This window comes from Varroa destructor, unplaced genomic scaffold, assembly GCF_002443255.2.
Source record: "Varroa destructor unplaced genomic scaffold, Vdes_3.0 BEIS01000004.1, whole genome shotgun sequence".
Classification (NCBI taxonomy): Eukaryota; Metazoa; Arthropoda; class Arachnida; order Mesostigmata; family Varroidae; genus Varroa; species Varroa destructor.
Genome location: NW_019211457.1, coordinates 16,660,000 through 16,680,777, shown reverse-complemented (window position 1 = coordinate 16,680,777; position 20,778 = coordinate 16,660,000). Strand labels below are relative to the sequence as shown.

Sequence of the window (20,778 nt, the reverse complement as noted above, 5' to 3'; positions counted from 1 at the left end):
CGTCGGTAGCATACAACAAGGGCTTTTACGTTATTCAGCTTGTACTATCACCGCCACTACAGCTACTCCTATACGCCCCTCGACTGGCACCACTACGAATCACTCGTTGCACTGCAATTACATGCCTTTGGTTAACGCGCCGTCTTTTGCAATGGTTGGTTTTGTGCCGCTCGATCGGTGACTATATCTCTGTCTATGCGTAACTAAGCGCATGCCAGGAGGCAGCAATTCCCTCTCTAGAGCCAAACCAGGCTATAACGACGCGGCTACCTCGTATCTCTGCCCTGCTCTCGCTGTCTCTGGTATTCAGTCCGCATGTAAGCGTAAGATGGGCGAGTGGATAAATGTATACGTATATGTTACCAGCAACAGCAATGCTAAATTGAGAAAGGACGAGAAGCGTTCACCGCCTGCCGTTTTGTTGCGGCCTGAATCCCAGTTACAGACGATGCTCAGAGACTGTATATGTATGGCATGAATTTGTGAGGGATGTTCAAGTAAGCTTTATATGTGTAAGCGTTGAGAGAGAGTGAATCACTTTTTATTCTATTATGTATGTATTACATAATATACACGCTGATTTGTAGGTCCGCCGTTTAGTCTGGGTTTGCTTTAACATCACGAGGACGACGAGGACAACGGTCTTCAATTTGAACTCATCGTATGTAGCAGCAGGGCTGCAGAAACGCCAAACTAAACATCGACGAGCTTGTGTCGCCATAGTATGGAAAACGCCAGACCTCTCTGCCCTGGTTTAGCGTCTGGAAGGGCTTTCCTACTCTCCCATTCAGGACGGTGCATATCGTTCACTCGTCCGTTCGTAACGATATGAAGAGGACTACTCTTACTGCTTGTACATCAACAACTCAACTTCGTCTCTTACATTCTTCATTAGGGTCTTCCATACCCCATCTTTCACTTAACCACCGGCAAGTCTGTCTTGTGGATGCAGGCTAACTAAGGTGGACCTTTCCAAAGAACTGGCTTGCTAAAGCGAACTTGGCTTGCCGGCAGGGCTCCAGTGGTCTCCTCTCATCGTGTTGTATCGTCGGGCTCTACTCATACATTGCAACGCTACCGCATAGAGCCGCAGTGGGCCTTTACCCCATTTACCCTTATGCCCACCGCAATCGACATCGTTGTCTTTCCCCGGGAATCCCTCCCCACACAACGAAGTAAACTACCAGTGCGCTGCCATGGGAGATGACAGAAAGAATGTAGACGCGACAACAGCATAGTACTGCTATAATAATATAGTTTTGTTCGTGCCACAGTCAATCGGATGGTCGAGCAGCATCGCACACTAGCACGATCGACGGTAAGTGATGGGGCATGGTAGCGCGCGTACGATACAGAATCTGAGTATTACCTGGCGATGGAATGTGGTGGTATAATAACAACAACAATGACATCTACGAAACTGTGTAGCGTCCAATGATGAGGACGATGAAATCATATGGGCAGTCAGGACAGTGTGAAAAGCACGACAAGGCCTATTTCTGGTGACACCGACGTAAGAGGCCCGTGAACAGAGCCTAGGCGATATTTCCATCCTGGTACACCGAGCTAATGTTTGTAACGGTATTAATACTGGTAAATCGCAGTGGACCTACGATTGCGTTACATGTCGTGGGCTAACTCATCATGCCCCGTTATAGCTTTTGCCACTGCCACAGCAGCAGTTGTAAGAGTACCTCGCGGAGTGCAGAGCAGAGGGTGGCAAGCGAGCCGCTAACGCGACCCCACACAAACACATCGACAATAGCGTACGGCCGTATAGCACACACACTGAAATTATGGTCACATACTTTTCGCATGAAAAATTGTCTACTTGTACCCACATTACAGATTTCCGATAAATGAAACAATAAGCTTTCCGGTAACGGACAGAGGACATGACGCTTATATTTGAAAGACAGCACGTTCATGCAATAACTGTGTATAATTCATATACGTATGTATAATTAAATAAAAAAAAACATCGGAGAACAAATTATTCGATAAAAATTAGAGTTAGATTGTTATCCGAAAAATTACCAATTGTAACTCTGACCGTTATAGTGGTGTAGTTTTGACAGTCTCAACTCAACACAAAACCTAGCATGTGACGAAAACCGCATATTGAGGGAAAAATCCATTAAATAATGTTTGATAAAACATCAAAACTTTTCATCATTAGAAACTAAAGCTACGTATACATATTTTGACAGGCACTCATAGTGACACTGTAACCCGTTGGCATTATTTAAGATCTTCTATATTGTATTGCGACTACGCTCTCCTGTTTCTGGTAGCAAAAGCATAGCGAATCTTCATAATTGTTTCTTCCAATTTCTGTTTTCATGCGCTACATCTGATTCGATCGGCCAATTCGTTTATCGACGGCAGAACCCCCGCTAGTCTACTACTACTGGAAGCAAGCTCGTAGCAGGCACTTCAGTTTGCTTCCCAATGTTCCTGTACGCAGCAATAGCAACAGCCCCTCGCAGTGAGACTGCTCCGTGTCTTTATCATCGCATACCGTACAACATGCTTACTCCCATGCCACACATTGGTGGCTCAGTCTATCACGATCGTTGCTCAGAGCCTGCCTTTTTATGCAACATTGACCATTCCATTTTTTATATCTTACCTACCTAACCGTATCTAATGTTTTCTATGAAGCGAACTTAATTAGAACAACGCCCACTAATTAAAGTTTAATAAATGGATCCATTTATTATTTTTAATCCTTGTTAGTCTCATTACGAGATGTGCGGCTGGATTCGTTTTACTTGCTATTTCATTTTCCGCGTAATGTACCCATGATTTTTGTGTGCCTTATGAACCTTCTATACCGTTTTACCCATTTTCGACTTGTCTATCCTTGCTCGATTTTCTAGTTATTTAGCATCATCTGCTTATAGTTCTTTTTAGTTATCAACTAGATTTACTGTCGCATTTTCGTTTGTCGCGCCTAATACAATTTAATTCACTCTGTAATAGTGATATCATTAATCGCTATCTTCTGCACCTAGATTTCTGTTTGATGATAACGGTAAGAAGCAATAAGTGTTAAAAAAAAAGTTGTGTTCAAAGGATGATAATATTAATTATAATTAAAATTGTCACCAGAAAAATATTTAACTGAACAGCGTCAACGTTCTAGAAGCAGATAAAGCAGTTAACACAAGTAAAAAACCTAATTAGAAGACAGTCGTAGTTCAAGTAGAATTCTAGGCGCAGAAGACAGATGTTTTGTTCAAAACATCGGTACCAACTAGAATTGTATCTGGCACAAACAAAATGGAGACAATGAACCAAGCCAGAAACAACAATCAGGTAGTGGCCGATGACTGAAATAACTAAAAAACGAACAGGGACAGATTAGTAGAAAATGAGGTACATAGACGAATGAGTAGACAAACAAAACAATCAGATTTCAAGTAAATGAAATATTTTTAATGGCAATACTCAAAGAGGGAAATTGAATATAAACATTTGCATAATAAGCTCCTTATCTAGTAATAAGGTAAAATTAATAGTAATAATGGCTTCATTCTGTCATGCGAAATTTTTACTTGAGCGCGCTTGGATTCGTAGTAGAGGAAAAATTAAATAATAATATTATCATCATTTTCAACGGTAAGATTTGATTGTTTTAAATTTCGTTATCTTCTGCGCCCGAATCCCTGTTTGAATTATAACAACTAGATATTTCTTTCTGTTGTTTATTTTGGTTATTTTTCTATTTGGACAAACTGCTTCTGTTGCTCCTAGAACGCTTGCGCTATTTAAGTATTTCTCAATTATTATTATTATTATTATTATTTTCATCATCATCCTCCTTCAACTACAACTTTCTAGCTTTTGCCTTGCCTTCGTCACCTCTCGCAACTTTTTTTCAGCATCACCTTCTATCTTTCATTCGCTTACGCCATCGACTATTTTTCGCGCAATTAGTTCTTTTTCAATGTCTTCTTCGCCTTTTATTGCGCCTTTCTTCTACCATCTTGTCACTAGCAGCTTCGCCTCACATCAGAAATTGAATGAAATTCATTGATTGCCTCAGGACTTGAATTTTCCCTTCAGCTTTCTTTGTTATTATTATTGTTGTTGTTCTGGCTTTTTGTTACTAGGATGGTCTACATACTTTAACGGCTTTTTCGTCGTCTTCATATTTCGCCATATTCTCTTCTATTCTTCGTTTGATTAACTTTTAGAATCGTGGTGCTTACACACCAGCGTTGTTTAGTTCTCGGTTCAATTAAATCGGAATGCCCCGTCTCCTCCTTCGTCTACATCTTCTGCTTTAAGACTTTTGTTTTGTCTTTTGTTTCTCCACCATCCCCGTTGTTTCCATATGGTTCTCCCCCTTCCTTTCCTTTTTCTTCTCGTCGCCGTCGTCGTCGTCGTCGTCGCCGTCGTCGCCGTCGTCGTCGTCGTCGTCGTCGTCGTCGCCGCCGTCGTCGTCGTCGTCGCCGTCGTCGTCGTCATCGTCATCGTCCTCTTCATTACCTTTTTCAACTATCACTTCAGCATTCCTTTGTCTTTCTTCACCTCGTTCGTCGCCTATTCGCTATAGGTTTAGGTTTAGCTTCGGTTATTAGTTGTATTAAGTTATTAGTCGTTGTTCATCCATCATCGCTTTTTTACTCATCGGCTTCGTCTTCCTCTTCGTCTTCGGCCTCCTGAAGCCAAGTAAGCCACGAATTCAATTGGAAGAGCGCCTGACCCTTGCAGGCGAACATGTTTGTATGCTCCACATCCTCTTTCCAACGCATGAATTCGGCTTCTTCAACGATGTCTTCTTCGTAGAACAGGTTGAACCATTGCAATAGCACTCCACGAGGGCAGTTCATTGTTGCCCACAGTTCCTGGGCAGCATACAGTGCCCACATTCCCTGTTGTTTAGCACAATAGCTACGCAGCTGAGGGCAGAGGGCTCGCAGTGCTGTCAGTTCGGCAGCCTGGTCACCATTATTGGAGGAAGAAGCACTGCGCAATGCGGCCGTAACCAGCGCTAGCACAAACTCCGGACTCTGTCGGGTCGTATCGTCGAGCCCCTCAAGGAACGCTTTAAGTGCTTCCACCGACGGAAGGCACCCGGCCATCTGGCGTTCCAACCGAACGCTAAGCAACTGCAAGCACGCCAGCCCGTGTCGTTCAAGCAGCGCAGCTAGCTCATCCTTGTTACGCGCCGCTGGCGGCAGATGCGGCAGCAAGCTCACGCCACGACAACGGGCTGCCAGTGCTTCTTCACCTTCACGGGCCAGCAACAGCTGCAGCACGGTCAAGATCCACGGAGCACTGTCATCTGACACACTCGTGACGTCTGTCCACTGAGCGACGTCGGCAAGATCAAGCGTACCGCTATGTAGCAGACGCGCCACCAGTTCGGCGGCAAGCTGACCCGCACGCTTGGTTGCTGGCAACTTGAGCATTACTGGGGCCAGCGTGTCGGCGGCGCCATTGGGCGCAAAGCGAGTTACCAGCTGCTCCAAGATGTCTATCGAAACTGGATCCTCCTCCTTCATAACATCTTGGCTAACGGCCACGAGGATTTCGTTCACGAACCTAGCAGACAAAACGACGGTAATAGTAAGCGAACTATACATAATTTCTATAAAAATTAAATTTTTTCCGTTCTATTGAATAAATCAAGCACAAATTAATACTAAAAACTGGTTTTGTGTCTATTTCACTTACTTCTTGGGGATGTCCAGCTTGGCGAATTCGTCGCATGCCATATCCGGGTTGGACTTGTGTTCATCTAGGAGACGCTGAACCTTCTCGAGAAACTCTGCTTTCGTGGCGCGCGGCTTGGTTTCGGTTTTGACTGGCAGCGGAGCAGCCGCAACCGTCGGCTTGACCGACACAGCTTGGAGCGTCGACGGGCTCGAGTGCGCACTCAGCGGGTGGGACAATGAGCTGAGTGCGTTACCGCCAAGCAGCTGGGCGCCCGGCGGGGGCATAACTTTAGGCTTGAGTAATGATGGCGCGGCGTGAGGCCGCAGACTCATCTCTTCCACCTGTTGTGGCAGGGGTTTTTTAAGCAACCGTGCTGGAATGTGCAGGCCAACATTTCCTCCCTGATTGTTGTTCCTCGGGCCGTTGTGATTGTTGAACGGTCCGTCGCGGTGGCCGGGGCCACCATCACGATGATTATGATGACCATTATGGATGCCGCTATGGCCTCCGCCGAAACGCCCGTGACTCGAGCGATTATCACGGTCGCGGTTATCACGGCCCGTCGAGCCCATCATTGACGTGGGCTTGCTAGTGTCGAACAGGTCGAAGTAGTCGTTGGTGGCTGGGCCAGTCGAAGACACGATGGACTTCTTGAGGGGGGCAACAGGCGTGTTAAATATGTCGTCGTGAGGGTTGCCGAGTGGATTCATCGCGTTGTCACGATGGCGATGCGGGCCATGTGGGCCGCGTCCGTGCAGCGGATGGTCGTGTCCGGCGCCAGAGTGACCCTGAAGCGGCTGCGAATGGCGGACGTGTGGCGGCGGTGGGGGCATCACCTGGTTGCGAATGTGCGCCAGTGTCGTTGGCTGTTGAAGATTTCCAATTGCCCGTCGACGGGGCATCCAGCCGTCGCGTCTCAGCTCGCACACATCCTGCAGCATGAACTTGATTCGTGAAGAGAGGCCCTCCTGACTATATAGCTTGACCATCCTCTCGAAGTACTGGTCGACCAAGGGGCGGCCCTTGGCGGTATCCAGCCGAGCACCAACGGTGCGCACCATATGGCATAGACACTCGAGGTCCACGTCTTCCTGACGTTTGCCTCGCAGAAGCGTCTGCAGGCACTCGTGTAGAATCTTTTCGTGAAGTAAGCCGAGCTTCCCGAGCTCGCCAATGAGTCGCATATTCCCGAGCATCTTGTGTTTGGCAATTGTCCGCTGCTCACTGTTCGCCGGCGCATCTTGCAGCGCCCGCTTACGGTTGTCGAACTCATCCTGACACTTGGCAAGTAGAAGTCGGCGGAAGGTGTTGGCTGGCGGGGGGTCAAAATTTGGCGCATGTTCACAAAGCGTCTTGCAGAGCGACGCGTACATCAAACTGTACTTCGCTTCATCGAGAGCCTTCTCGAAGATTAGCAGGATCACACCTTTAAGAACCTGAAATCGAAAACCCTATCGTTGTTTACCCCGGTACCCTCTAAGCATACACTGGACAGATTCAAACATTAGCTCCCATGTAAAAGGTAAACAATGCACACCAAACGTATATAATGTAGACCCAAGTTACTGATGCACATTTAGTAAAGCTGCCTATGCACCAAATTTTCCTCCCGACCCCTATTTTTTTTTCGATGAATATGATCAAGTGCACGAACACCGCAGAGAAAATTGTGGCCAGCAGTTGGTTTTATAATAGGAGCACAGAATGGACAGCGCACTTATCATTTTTATTACGGCAGTGATGAAGTGGTATCATTTTGGTGCCGATGGCTGAAGTATCCAATTGAGTCAAGCTACTAACGATCTGCCTAGATCGCCGATACGTCCCTAGCACACAAGCCCTTTTGCCTAGTTAACCGATTCAGGCGTTGCGAACATCAACAACTAGATGCTGTTTAACCAAACATACAGAATAAATAAACATTTACACGCAACTTCCAGCAAATGGTTTCCACAAGGGAACTAAGTAAGACCTACAAGCAGAAAAAGATACGTATTTCTGCATCGAGCTCACTGCACTAACCGCCACTGGGGCTTAGAAATGGTGTTAATTATATCACTGTCAAGCATAATCAGGGACTGATCTGCTTCACGGTGCGCTGTTAGCAGCATCCATGTATTTCGGTTTGGTAGCAGCAAAGTAATATAGTTTGCAATATTACATTCTCTTTAAAAAGCGCCCGCGTAACCACATACACTCGGACAGTCCACCCTATCTATCCTTTGAAGCATTTTTTAATTTTTTTAAAGGAATGGAAGATAGCTAGCAAATAAATTAGCATCAAGCTGACTGCCAATCGTCTGCCTCAAATGAAAGTAGGCAGAACTATCGGAGATAGTAGATAGGAAACCTTTCAGAGAAAGGCTTCCAAAAGGCTCCAGGAAGGCAGTAAAATGAATGACGAAACAACGACGGCAGGCGATCACAGTACCACTTCAGACCGTCGATGGTCGTTCATAAACGGCGGTTACCGCCACAGCAAAAGCTTCAACTCAATGAAAGACAAAAAGGGGGAAAGGAAAGAAAAACAAAAAAAAACAGTTTTCTTCCCCCCTTGTAGAAATTGATTCCACTTTACGACCGATCAGCAGCAAAGGGTGCTCCATCTGCATACCTAACTAGCCTGCACGAGTTAATGCCAGCCGGACGATGCTCTTTGTTGGCTGGTATCACTGCAGTAACGATGGCAGCGGTGGAGTTAACTCGCACACGAAATCATCAAAAGGTAAGCAGCAACTCCTTCTACCGGTACCTCAAAGGACGAAAACAAACCTGTCTGCGCTCTCCTACGCCCTTTCATTTTGGTTTGACGGCCAGAAGAGGCCTCAAAGTAGGCATTGAAACATTTAGAAAACAGTGGACTAGAAACCAGCGAAAAGTGGAAACAGATAGGAGACCAGCCAACCGGTAGTTTGAGCAGTGAATATAGGGACGGGCATCGTATTAGCGCTTCTATCACCACTTAGTTTTTTAGGTAGGTCAATGTAGGCTCAACGCGATTGTATGAATAATGATGATGATGGTGATATGATGATGCTAGCGCTTTTGCCAAGAGCCCCATTAACTGTTCCCGGTGTAGGTGCAGGCGCATGCACTACAGTTTCAGAAACTGAGGTACACCTAACAACAATACAGCATCCACAACCTTCATCACCACTGCCACAGTAACAATACAAGTCCTGATGTATATCTGCAGTAGCTAATAACCGAATTCCACTGATGCGGAAAAATGTAGAATAAATAATGAAGCATCGTGTCGGTGTTTACCACTGCGGTAATACAAACCTAAAGAAAGGTCACTTCCCTCTTGTAAATTAAGCCCTCCTGCTTAACTACAACTCTGATACGTAACTCTATAATCATGCATGAATGGCAGTTACAAATAATGGAGATGAGCGCAGAGTCTGCTATTAGTGTCTGCTATTAGTACTACTACTGCCAATACGAGAAAGGGAAAAGGAGCCCCAAGTGAATCTGGCTTTTAGTACTTACGTAGGTAGAGTCAAGTCCGACATTGAGTAGATCTCGCGAGAGCTTGTCGAAGTTTTCGGGAGTAAGCTTGTTAAGGATGCCGCGCACCTTGCGGAACACAAGGTTGGCGTCCTGGTCCTGGCTGGCTAGCAAGGTTAGGCCCGCCTTAAAACGGGGCGTGTTAGGACCGCCAGAACCCCCAGAGCCAGAGCCGACACCTGGCCGACCACCGCCGCCACCTCCGTTCGCGATACCAAGTCCGCCTGTTGGACTGCTGTTGGAGCTGCTTCGGGGGTTGCTTCCGCCGCTGTTACCGCCTCCGAGGCCACTGCCGCTGGATGAGTTGTTGTTGCTGAGGTTGTTGTTATAGGCGTTACTGTTCGATAAGCTGTTGCTGCTGCTGCTGCTGCTGCTGCCGATGGATGCGTTGCTGCTGAGTCCATTGGTTATGAAGGAGGGCTGGTTAGATAAGTGGTTAGCTCCCGGGCCGCCGACCTGCGCGCCGGTAGCGTGCTGGGACCAGCGGAGGCCGGGACCGTTTCTCGCCGAGACATGGTGATGGTTAGTACCTGCCGACGTCTGGGAGTTGTTGCTATCTCGATCTCTGCTATGCTGAAAGTGGCCGTTGTTGCTATTGTTGTTGTTGCTGTTGGGATGATTTGAAGAAGAATTGATGATGGCGGCGCCCGTTGAAGCCTGTTGTTGCTGTAGCGAACTGCTGTTATAGGATTGGCCGTTGTTGAGCTGGCTCGGAGGGCTTGGGTTTGCGCGGCCCGAGTGCGCGTGGTTCCCGTTAGGCGTGCCAGCTTGCTGACTGTGCAGTCGGTACTGGCCGGCTTGCGGCGAGCCGAAGCCCTTACGAAGAGAGGGGGAGTGATTAGCAGTGGTCAGTCCGCCCCCGAAGAGCAGGGAGGACGACGCCCTGCCTTCCGTGTCCACTACTATGGTGGCGCTGGGAGGGACCGGCGGGGACAAACTCGGACTCCAACCTAACTGCTCCGACACAATGCGCGGCTGCGCTGCGGACCGCACTATTCCTGCAATGACGGCATAAAGCTTCAATATATCACGTTAAACACTTCAAATTTTCTAACGAAAGGAGCGTTGCGCAAGTTCTTACACGCAACAATTGTTGTATTAGAAGGCGACTAACAGGATTTGGTGAATAAAAATAGTGCCTTTATATTTGTCGTAGAACAAATGCAAAAGGAGTAAAAAGCCCACCACATTTTCTTCCCCCAGGTTTTTTTATATGTATATTCAACTTTTTACATAAACCTCCACTAATATATATAGGTTTAGCTGGCTGGCTGGCTGGTTTTCCTTGACAGATTGTGTGAAGTTCTCACTTAGAGCTTTTTGTCACAAAACGGGATAGACGGACAGGCAGGCAGGCAGGCAGGCAGGCAAGCAGACAGTCACTACTGCAACAGGAAGTACAACAGTATTAGAAAAGCCCCGATGAAGTTAAGAGCTGCTCCTACACTAAAGAGCTTTAAGAACCCTTTGCTGCGGCTCAACAACCAGCGATGGCAGTAGCAACTGTCCGTCTCTGCCGCTGCGGTGGCCGCGTAACCCGTTTTTGGCGCTTGCCCACAGATAGCGGCAGCCGAGTCGCATCGTCAGTGGCGATTCAGCCGTTTTTGTAGCTCCTGCTAGCGCTAAAGCTAGCGATTTAACTACGAAACGCAAAGCAAAACTAACGACACATCGGCGTCCTCATCATCATCGCCGCCTTCCTTGTTGCTTGTCGAGGGGTTGGCAGAAACAGGGACGGACGCTGCTCCACAGGATAATATTACCACCGGCAACTACGACCACCGCCGTCGTAACAAACGAAGGCAGCCACATACGGATAGCAACAAGAGCTGCTGATGCGTGATGCTACTTCTTGGTGGCGACAACGCTGCGCTAGATGCCAGGAGGTCGTCAGAGGAAGATCTGCCTGTCCGCCGTCTGTCTGTTTGGCCACACACCAATATGCAATTGGTATAACATCCGACTGACATCCATGACAAGCCTTAACCACGAAACGGTAGACCGCTCCGAGCAACCCAACGAAGGCGATCCACATAGGCAGACAGACGCACGCTAAACGCGAACGGAATAGAACGACGGCTGCTTTAAGAGCCTACTTGGTCCGCGACTCGCTGCTCGGAACCCCATCGACACTTCCGCCTCTTCCGCGGCAGCAGCAGGAGCTACAGCACATATATGTAATCGTCGTCGTACTGCTTTAATGTGTCTATTCTGTCGAGCTATATCTGGATAGTTGTATGCTATGCATGTGTGTGCAAACGTCTGTAATACGTATTATTTATATTACAGACATTTGCACATACATGCATAGTAGATACAACTATCCAGATAAAACTCGACAGAATAGACATATCAGCGCAATACTACAACATCAAAAGGACTACGGACAACAGTGACTGCCATAATAGTAGGACGACAACTGCTATCGCTGGCGATTAACTGTTTAGTAAAAGAAGCAAATTAAGCTGCAGTAGCCTCGACCGTCACGGGAAGGCCAGCTAAAAGGCACCAATCACTGTTCAACAACTAGCCCGAGAATCAGCTAGTCAGCCAAGCAAGTCTACCAGTAGTTAAGCAAGATGTGAGCGGCAATGGTGTCGTCGTTAGTGATTCGACGGCAGACGAAAAAACAGGTTCATGCTTGCTGTTGGTTCTACATATTCGGTAAACGTCTTCTATGTTAATTGCAGGTGTACTGCTAATAGTAGTCAACAGTATATAGTAGGATGGCTGCAAAAAATCCGCCCTTTGACAAATTTTGCTGGCCACCGAGCCATCGCTGACTGAATCAACTTAGACAGTACACAGATTTGTCGGCCTTTTGTCTTTGTCGTTAGCAAACCCACGTAGCTTTGATACTAAAAATATCACTAGTGAATTCTATTGTCTGCAACATGTTTTTAAGTTCACAAAAGAGTGTAAAGTCGCCATTGAATTGCCGCCAGTAAAAATATATATAATGAGCAATAACGTATTTATGGATCGGTCATTTGTCATTAAGGATCGTTAACACAAAAATTTTTGGCAGATTTGGTGTTAAGGTCGCTACTTTTTCCTCTCAGCCCTTGCCCCCTTGTTTCCAGTAAAATTTTCTGGGGTAACCTGAAGTGGTATCCTGTGATATTTCTTAATATGTAATAAAGTTACTAAATGCGTTAAAGTGGTTACACGGTGTAGCGTCAGCGAACGAATTACATCTAAGCAACCGTTCCCTACACCTGCCGGTTTACTTATCATCAGCTGAAATTACGCGTTTCTTTTCTTTAAGGAAATTAATACGTAGTAACACTATCCAGCTGCCGCTGTTGTTGGTAACAGGCCATCATTTACAAATTTCCGCAAAAGGAAAAAAGGCCATTAAACTTCCAGCAGCAACTGCAGTACGTATACATTATATATGATACATTAAGCTGTATCATCCCGTGTTCATAATGGCTATTTCTGGTTTGAAGAAATGGTCGCAGCAGTAGCAGCGCGATGGCGACCGGCCAGTGGTTTGGTCCAACATAAGCCTTACCTATCGTCGAGCTCTGCTAGTCGCCAAGGATAACGATCGCTGCCAGTTTTAGAAACACCAACAATGCAATACCAATATATAGTGGTGGCAGTGGTGGTGATGGCATGACAGCGACGCCACATCGTCATCATCGACAACAGCAGGAATAGCGACATCAAGCAAGGACGAATTGGACGGACTGACGGTCGGAACGGATGAATGACACAGACAACGAAACCAAAACGTTCTCACTTCGCAGAAAGACATCAAGCAATACGGCTCATCGTCTGCCTATAGTAGGCAAAAATGTAGGTCGCCGCGTCGGCAATCGCTACTATAATAGACTACTGTGAGATAGGCGCAGGCTACTCTAATTCAATGACATTCTCTAGCAACACGAAGGCGAGCGAACGCTGAGATGACGACAACATCTAGCAAGAAAGTAGTGCCTGTGTGAGAAATATTCTGCATGTATATGAGTGGACGATGATCCATCTGTTAACTCTGCTGCGTATCTACGCACGAACAGTATACGTAGAACGCTAAGATCGTTCTCACTACTATATGGTATCGAGTTTGGCTGTAAAATGGGGTTTCACGCTTACCGGAATCACCGTTAGTACTACGTCAGACAGCTATCCGCCAATACCAGTAAAATTCATTAGCTAACATCCACGCATCTCTAGGCCAGTCAGCATTCAGCCATCACGGAAACTTTTCTATTGAAGACAACATCGGAAATATGACGTTGATCATTTCTGCTGTATGCACAGTCATTGTAACAGGCGAAACGGGATGCGTACAAATGAAAAATCCTCCGTTTCTGTCATTTTCATTTTATGAACAAATGCTACCATCTCTCATACTTCCACGCAATCTACCACTACTATCTTGGGAGTATTATACATGTTATATATGTATGTGTTGCTATGTTGCATGTACGTTGTGTGACGCAGTTTCAGTTGTATTACAGTAAAGGCAGTTAAGAATGATCATCAACTCTGTGACCGAGTGAGTCGCCGGCGGCTGTTGCTGCTCCCGCTTTCGCAGTAAGAAGTAGCACCTAGCGATGATGATGATGAAGCAGCAAAGTGCGCTGGTTACGGCAATAGATTTCTCAAACTGATCGTACAACCACAACGCTAAAGACCGAGAAAGAAACAGACGCTCGTACTAACGCATTGACAATTGTATCTATTGCAGCACTAGCGACTACAACTATTACCTATTAAGAGCTCCCACGTATGAGCATACGAGGATAGTTGTAGTCGCTTAAGAGCAGGTGATGGGATAAACTGCTGACCCAGAACGTTACTCATATCGACAATGCAAAGATGACAGCGATACCACGCTCCCTTTATGGTTTGCCTTTCGTTTCTGATCTAGGTCGGTGCTGTTATTGAAAAGCAGGATGATACTTCACGTATTTTAGTATGAAACAATCCTGACTAGTAGTGAGTCTGACATAGCGGTCGTCTGGCTTGTTACATGGCATCCTTCCTATAGACTTGCATTACTATATTACAGCGAATGCGGAGATCGGCGTTGTTTAGTTGAAACAATCATAGCGGCCGGATATATTTCGTGCTGCGGTTGGACTTCGCTAACTATCCGGTCTTAACCAGATTAGGCCGCGAGCAAACCTTGTCAGTGATCGCACCCGTGGCATTCGACCATCGCGGTTACTACCGCCTGTGATATCACGGACGGACCTCTTTAACTCATCGCTGATATTACACGGCGGGGGATGTGAATGGCTGACTTCAACAAGCCATGCTCTGTGTAAGCGTTAACGATTCCTGTTCCTGTAACAACCACACACGGTTATGAACCACGATACATTTACCAGAAATCTCCGTGGGATACCCAGAAATCTTTGCAAAGGCTTGCCGCAGAGCGACGTAACGCTCCGACAAAATATGCCTGCGTGAACAATACATACTTGTTGCTATATTACTCGCTATCTGTTTGTTCTCTTGTGCAGATGCGCACGTCTCCGTTTGTAGTTGACTCTTTACAACGAAAAAGGTATCGCGACGACTGCCTGTCAGAAACTCTAGCGAAAATAACGCAAGTCCCTTTTGTTGCGCTTCTGGGACTTCGGCACGCCAGCACGAACAATATCCGTAAACCTAACGGGAATGTCGGTGCTTATACTATACTATACTTGCTATATATATATATATATATAATATATATATATATATATATATATATATAGCAAAGATGTCTACTCGCCATTCTTAGAAAAGCGCACTTTCCGATTTCGAAGAATCCAGTAATCGATCTCTATGCGGCCGCGGCGTGAGCGGCTGATAGGCGTGAGGTCGCCGACCGACCGATCGATCGATCGACCCACCAACTAAATGTTCTTACAAACAAACGAATATATCGAATGGACGGGGGATGATTGCCTAAAAACGACAATCGCAAGTGAGATCTTTTCCCAGCACGACAAGCACCTGCTACAAAATATTGGATTTTTCCCACTACTTCATTATGGTAAAGCGGATGTTGAATAGAGTAAACGACGAAACTAGTGAAAATGGCTTCTTACTCAACGATGCCGCTTACTAGTAGCTATTAGCAGCCATACTAATATTTAGTAATCTCCTATAGCTTTTTATGAGCTTATCTCTGCTACACTACAATCCATTCTTTAACTTGAAACAGCTTAAGTACTTCGCATTTTTATTGCAGGAAGAACTACGCAGGTGTCATAACTAATAACTCCGCAATTTATAGCCAAGAAAACTACAGTTGCTGGTAAAAATTAGCCGAACGTAGAAATCGAGTGGGCGCGTTACCTTTTGCCTCTAATAGCACACCGGGACTTTTTATTATGACTCAATTGTATAAACAATGGCCTTTATGGCAAGACGACCATACGGACCACGTTTCACCAATTTCAGATGGTGGTCTATCTACAATACTATAAAACAGATATCGTTGCGCGTGTGACGAAATGATTTCTTTAAATAATTTTTTGTACTTCTGTGACATCTATTCTTTGAGACGGCGCCAATCTGGCACTGCTAAATTTAGTAATGATCTTTTCTTTTGAATATAACCATACAGTCGGGGAAGACCTCACGATGTCTACTATATAGCTGCCTCTGACTGAGGTAGTTCCATAGAAATTAGCACTACCGCTGTTAATGTGTTTTGGTCGCTACTAAAGATTATGTAGAAGCTAGAATTAGATGATGAATATCGAGTTCGTGGACAGAAGCGCGAAGACGACGAAAAAATGCTTTTCAAAGGAAAGATACAGGACAGTTCCTATCCGATATGACGCGGAAACTGGGTCAACCTTGTAGGATCGTGCGTAACTACGCCAGCCAGTGAGCGGCGATCCTCGTGGCGTCTGTGTGCATTATGGGTGTAAACGCTGCATCCCCATCTTAAACTCCCATGACAGTTTCTGCTGGTGCTGGGGCGGTGCCCCACCCCTACTGCAGCTAGTGCCGATAGTTTGTCCTCTATCGAGAACTCAAGTAAACACCTAGGGCCCCCTAATATTGTTGGAGCTCGTGAGCATCCCAACAGCAGCAGCACGCATTGCCAAACGCCCGTGCGCCTTTTGTTCTGCCTTTAGCAGGTTTCTTTCGCCGCCATTACGAATTCAGTGGCCGATGGGATATATGCTTCTATTTCCTTCTCCATGACTCCCTACACGCATACATTGAATCAACCACTCACACGCTCACACATTGCTACACGTTATACTGCACATTTTGGGCTTAAAGGAAAAGATTCGGGGAAGTGGCAACAGCAATGTCGACTGATCGACTTGCCCTAGTCTCTCGTGATGCTCACAACGGCCAATGTCGCTGTTGCTGCTGCGTAGCCATGACCGTGGCTGGCCAGCAGATCCAGCGGCATCACACAACTGACCCACACGTCGAGATTCGTCGCGAGTGCGACTGTACCGGCGCTGACACCCCACACACGACACGAACGGCTGGTAGTTACAGACTGATACTAATTTGTAGACCGGATGATGTTGGTGGCATGCTGACCACGATCTAATCAGCAAACCAACCTTCAAGTTCACTGCCAAGGAAAGCAGAGCATAGAACGCAGCATCCCCTAGTAACCCTCAGCAGCTGCCTCAGGGGTAACTAGGACTAACAGCACAGCACCGCCAGCCAGCCACACTCAACGGTGCAATACGACAGCCTGCAGCAACGACTGAGACGCAGAAATCGCAAGTATCGTAGCCGTGGCCGTAGAAAAAGGTTCCGGGGTGTAGAGGCTAATGGCAGAAGCGACGAAAATGAAAACTGCAGCTGCAGCAGTTGATTTAGATTCAGCCTGGCTTTTACCCTTGCTGCTGCGGCGACTACTGCTCGTACGGGCCTGTCTTACATCGCAACCATTTTCACCGCAGCCACTGCTGGCACAACCAGCATCAGCTGCAGCAGCATTAACCACGTCAACGAACGAACGGAAATCAAATCGGAACGTCATCTTTGTTGCCTCGTCTTTATTCATCTCCAATAGCCGCTTTCAAAGCGTAGTAGTCGAAGTTTTCGTGCTATTGGTACGTAGATGGGTCGCATTTAATGTTCGTGCACTCACCGGGGTCCGTAGGAGCGTCCAAATAACACAAGAGATTCCACAAAGAACGTCTACACGCGTTGCTGGCGGAAAGCGTCACTTCGGCGCTGGACGGAACGGCCAGCAGTGTCCACCTCTGCTCACAACGCACAGCAACCAACAAAACTGTGTGGCCCGTTTGACGAGACACACCAACTTGACTTCCCGCCGTCTCGCGAGAAATTGCGAGAACTCGCAGCGCCCCGACGCTGATTGGCTGGTGCAACTCGACCGCAGCGCCACGATGACGAAGAGCGCCGAAATTCAAACGGCGCTGCCTTGGGCGGGCGGGCGGCCTTCCGCCGCTTCAATAACTACTGCTACTAGAACATCGGGGATTTGAAATGACGATATCCATCCATGCCACTGGCTCCTGTGGGCCGTTTGCCTACTGAGGAAAACAACGAGTTGAGAGTTCGTTGCTGAACGACTGCACACTTTTTTTGGCTTGCCGTTTCGTTGGCGGGGGCTAGTACCAACTGCGAGAGCGGTCAACGAACCCAGTACGTGATGGTGATGAGCAATGCCATGCGAACGAATAGATAGACGGTGGTCACCGATCGGTCGTCGTCGAGCGCGATAAACGACAACCATCATCAAACGTTAAATACCGCTGCTGCTGTTGCTGCTAGTATTTCCTATCGGTAGCAACAAACATGCAGGATTGCTTGACACTGCTTCTTGTCCGCCTGCCGTTGCCACTGCCGCCGCTGCTGCTGCTGCTGCTGCTGCTGCTTTTCAAATTCAGCTCCGTCGCACTTGTCGATTTGTCGACGGTAACATGTTCGTAGAGAGCGGCGACGAGCAAGCAGCAGCCCAAAAAGAGGACACATAGATGCTGCTGTTGTTGCCACTATTGGTTATAGGCGACGACGATAACGACGCGGAGAAGTACAAGACGAAAAAGAAGAGGAAACCGAGTGGTTCTCAACGGCGGACACTATGCCCGTTGCAACGCGTCGCACAACAGCCGCGTAAAGTCATCTTAGTAGCCTTGTTATTACTATCATTTATTGCTGCTTTTATATGGGTCGCTCAGTGTGAATGGATCCGGTCGCAACAACAACGACAACAAGGAACACCATCACAACGTATGTTAATTGACCCGTTTCACCGTTAGTAGAGGGAACTAATTGATGATGAAGTTATGCTTCTGGTCGGAGGAGCTTGTAACTAACAAAGTTCAGCACGACGTAAAGTAGAAGTGCGCGGAAGGACAGCTGAAGCTATCGATTGCTATTAGGCGGATGCAGCAGGGGAATGAAATCATCGGCGCATAAAGAAGCGCTAAAAACGGACGAAGCTACAGTTGCTTACTCTCCGTTCGTGAGCAAATTTAGTTAATTTAAGTTCTAATTGTAATTCCGAAGTTCTGTGGATGGTTCTAATTAAGAAACAACAAGGTTTACCAAGCTAGCACAGTAGTGTTGTTACCCATAAAAATACATGTGTTGTTGTAAATTCATAGTAAAATATTGTATGAGCAAAACACAAAACAAAAACAAATTGAATTATTAACACTTAACTCGCCAAACTTTTTTCTTTGTGTGCTTTTTAATTAACCAACATAGTTAAATAGATGCTCCCAAAACCTACGTGTTACAAATATCTACACTGCTTAGCCTTTGTAGCGTGACAGCGACATGGACATAATTTCATCGGAAGTAATAGGTTACCAGAATTTCTCTCTCGCTCTCTCTTTCTCTCTCTCTCTCTCTCTCTCTCTCTCTCTTATATATATATATATATATATATATGAATTTAACAGCGATAGCTTGATTTGACGAGGGGGCATACGCTGCGAGTGTTACTGCTCGTTATGAAATACATCAAGACTTCACCTCGATAACCATTTTAGCTTCGTTCACTCTGTGCGCAGGTTTAATAATAATTCTCGAAGATAACAGCAAGGAAACCAGTTTCATTTCGTCCAGTGTTTATCATATCGAAAATGTTTTTACTAGTTGACATAACACGCGGTTCAGGCTACTTCAATTAATATAGTCCGAACATTATTATGCGTCTATTATTTTCGTCAATTGTATCAAATTTGTAGAATTTCGAACTCGTACTACACATGAGCTTATTTCAATTGTTGACCTAGAATACACTTTTTCTTCTACGAATTCGGTTATTTAGGTTCCCTTTTCATGTCAACTTTGAACACACAACTTAGGTAGATTTTCGGCAAACGAAAAGCATTAATGAACGGACACGATTCTGGTTTATGTTATGGTTTTTATACGAACTTCTGCTAATCCAACGTTCCTTCTTTCTTAACCGTAATCGTAAAAAAAAAACAAGATCATCGTACAATAATCGGTCATAATATCGATCGTCTTATCGTTCGCTTTTGCATTCATTAAAATTAATTTGGTTTTGTCCGTTAATGCTGGGACAGTTCGATTGGTGATTTTCGCTAACGAGATCGCTGCCGCCTTCTTCTCATGCGTATTGGGTACCTTGTGAAATTGATGAAAGATTGGCTGAGTGGAATTTAAACAAGGACTTCAGAGGCCTCCTACTTTTGCTATTCGGAGGAATTAACGGCTGGAAACATTCTGTGCCGGTCCGCATGAGCGTCCTGCGTGTATGTCTATATTCAGGGGGGTAGCTTAAGAGGTGGTCTATGCACCTGAACAATTTGGCAAGAGATCAGTGGTAGGACGATCCGTTTCTGGCCTCACGATTACGACAGCAAAAAGTGATCCCCTTTCTGTACCGTGACGTTCTGATGTCTGTCTGATCGGTTGATCAGTTCCGCTCTGACCAGTATGCAATGTATTTGGCTGATTAGCCGTTCGACACTCAAACGCTAATGGATTGACTACGCGAGTTAAGACTGTGATTGTACTGACTGATAGGATAAGAGTGTGAACGACTAAAAATTGGAGGAAGTAAAACAGGGCGCAAATAGATAACTTAAGGTTTGCTTAGATTTCACACGTAGTGATAATACTAATAATAATCATCACAAAAAGAAAGTAATCTCATTACGATAGATAGCATACATGCAAGGTAAATGAAGACGAAACTTAAGGGAACATGCGTTAGATTCGACGGCCCTGCACACCTAAAACAATTACTTTGTGACGAAAAACGAAGTACGTCGGAGTATACTCGACCTTGAACATTTTTGCCGCGACGAAATTACAAACTATTTACGAAATATAAGTTCATAGCATTATCTCATAATACTAAATTAATCAACCGGATTCCCCGTGTCACTCTCACCGAATAATGGACCGTAACAATTATCTCGTTGCAAGTTCTCTTTCTACTAATCAATATATCATAAAAAGAAGAACGATAACTCATTACCATCATGATGTTTTTGGTCCATCGGGTTAGACACTTTTTGAAGGTGGTTTTAAGTCACACACAGACACACGGGCGCAGTGGCGGTGTCACGCGGCCAGACAAACAAACAGCAACGAGCCAAAAACAGATGCTATTCATTGACGCGTGTGCATGAACGGATTAAGCTAATCACCGATGCT

The 20,778-nt window shown here is 46.0% G+C and overlaps 2 protein-coding genes across 4 annotated transcripts in view; one reads left to right on the top strand and one right to left on the bottom strand.

Moving 5' to 3' along the window:
• Positions 1–4,510, top strand: part of LOC111248905 (uncharacterized) — a 20,434-nt gene extending 15,924 nt beyond the window's left edge. For both annotated transcript variants that reach the window (XM_086987919.1, XM_086987917.1), the window contains one exon: positions 2,389–4,510. In XM_086987919.1, the coding sequence (XP_086844045.1) occupies positions 2,389–2,492 (104 nt within the window). In that variant the 3' untranslated portion in view covers positions 2,493–4,510. The remainder of the gene's footprint in view (positions 1–2,388) is intronic.
• Positions 2,693–20,778, bottom strand: NAT1 (N-acetyltransferase 1). Of its 2 annotated transcripts, none has more exons than XM_086987916.1 (4): positions 20,600–20,778; positions 9,163–10,178; positions 5,689–7,106; positions 2,693–5,556 (listed from the first exon to the last, which is right to left on the bottom strand). In XM_086987916.1, exons 1-4 carry the CDS (start codon positions 20,619–20,621, stop codon positions 4,632–4,634), a joined length of 3,381 nt encoding a protein of 1,126 aa, XP_086844042.1. In that variant the 5' UTR covers positions 20,622–20,778; the 3' UTR covers positions 2,693–4,631. The 2 variants fall into 2 exon arrangements, with proteins under 2 accessions (XP_086844042.1, XP_022657429.1); XM_022801694.2 differs by lacking the exon at positions 20,600–20,778 and adding an exon at positions 17,261–17,462.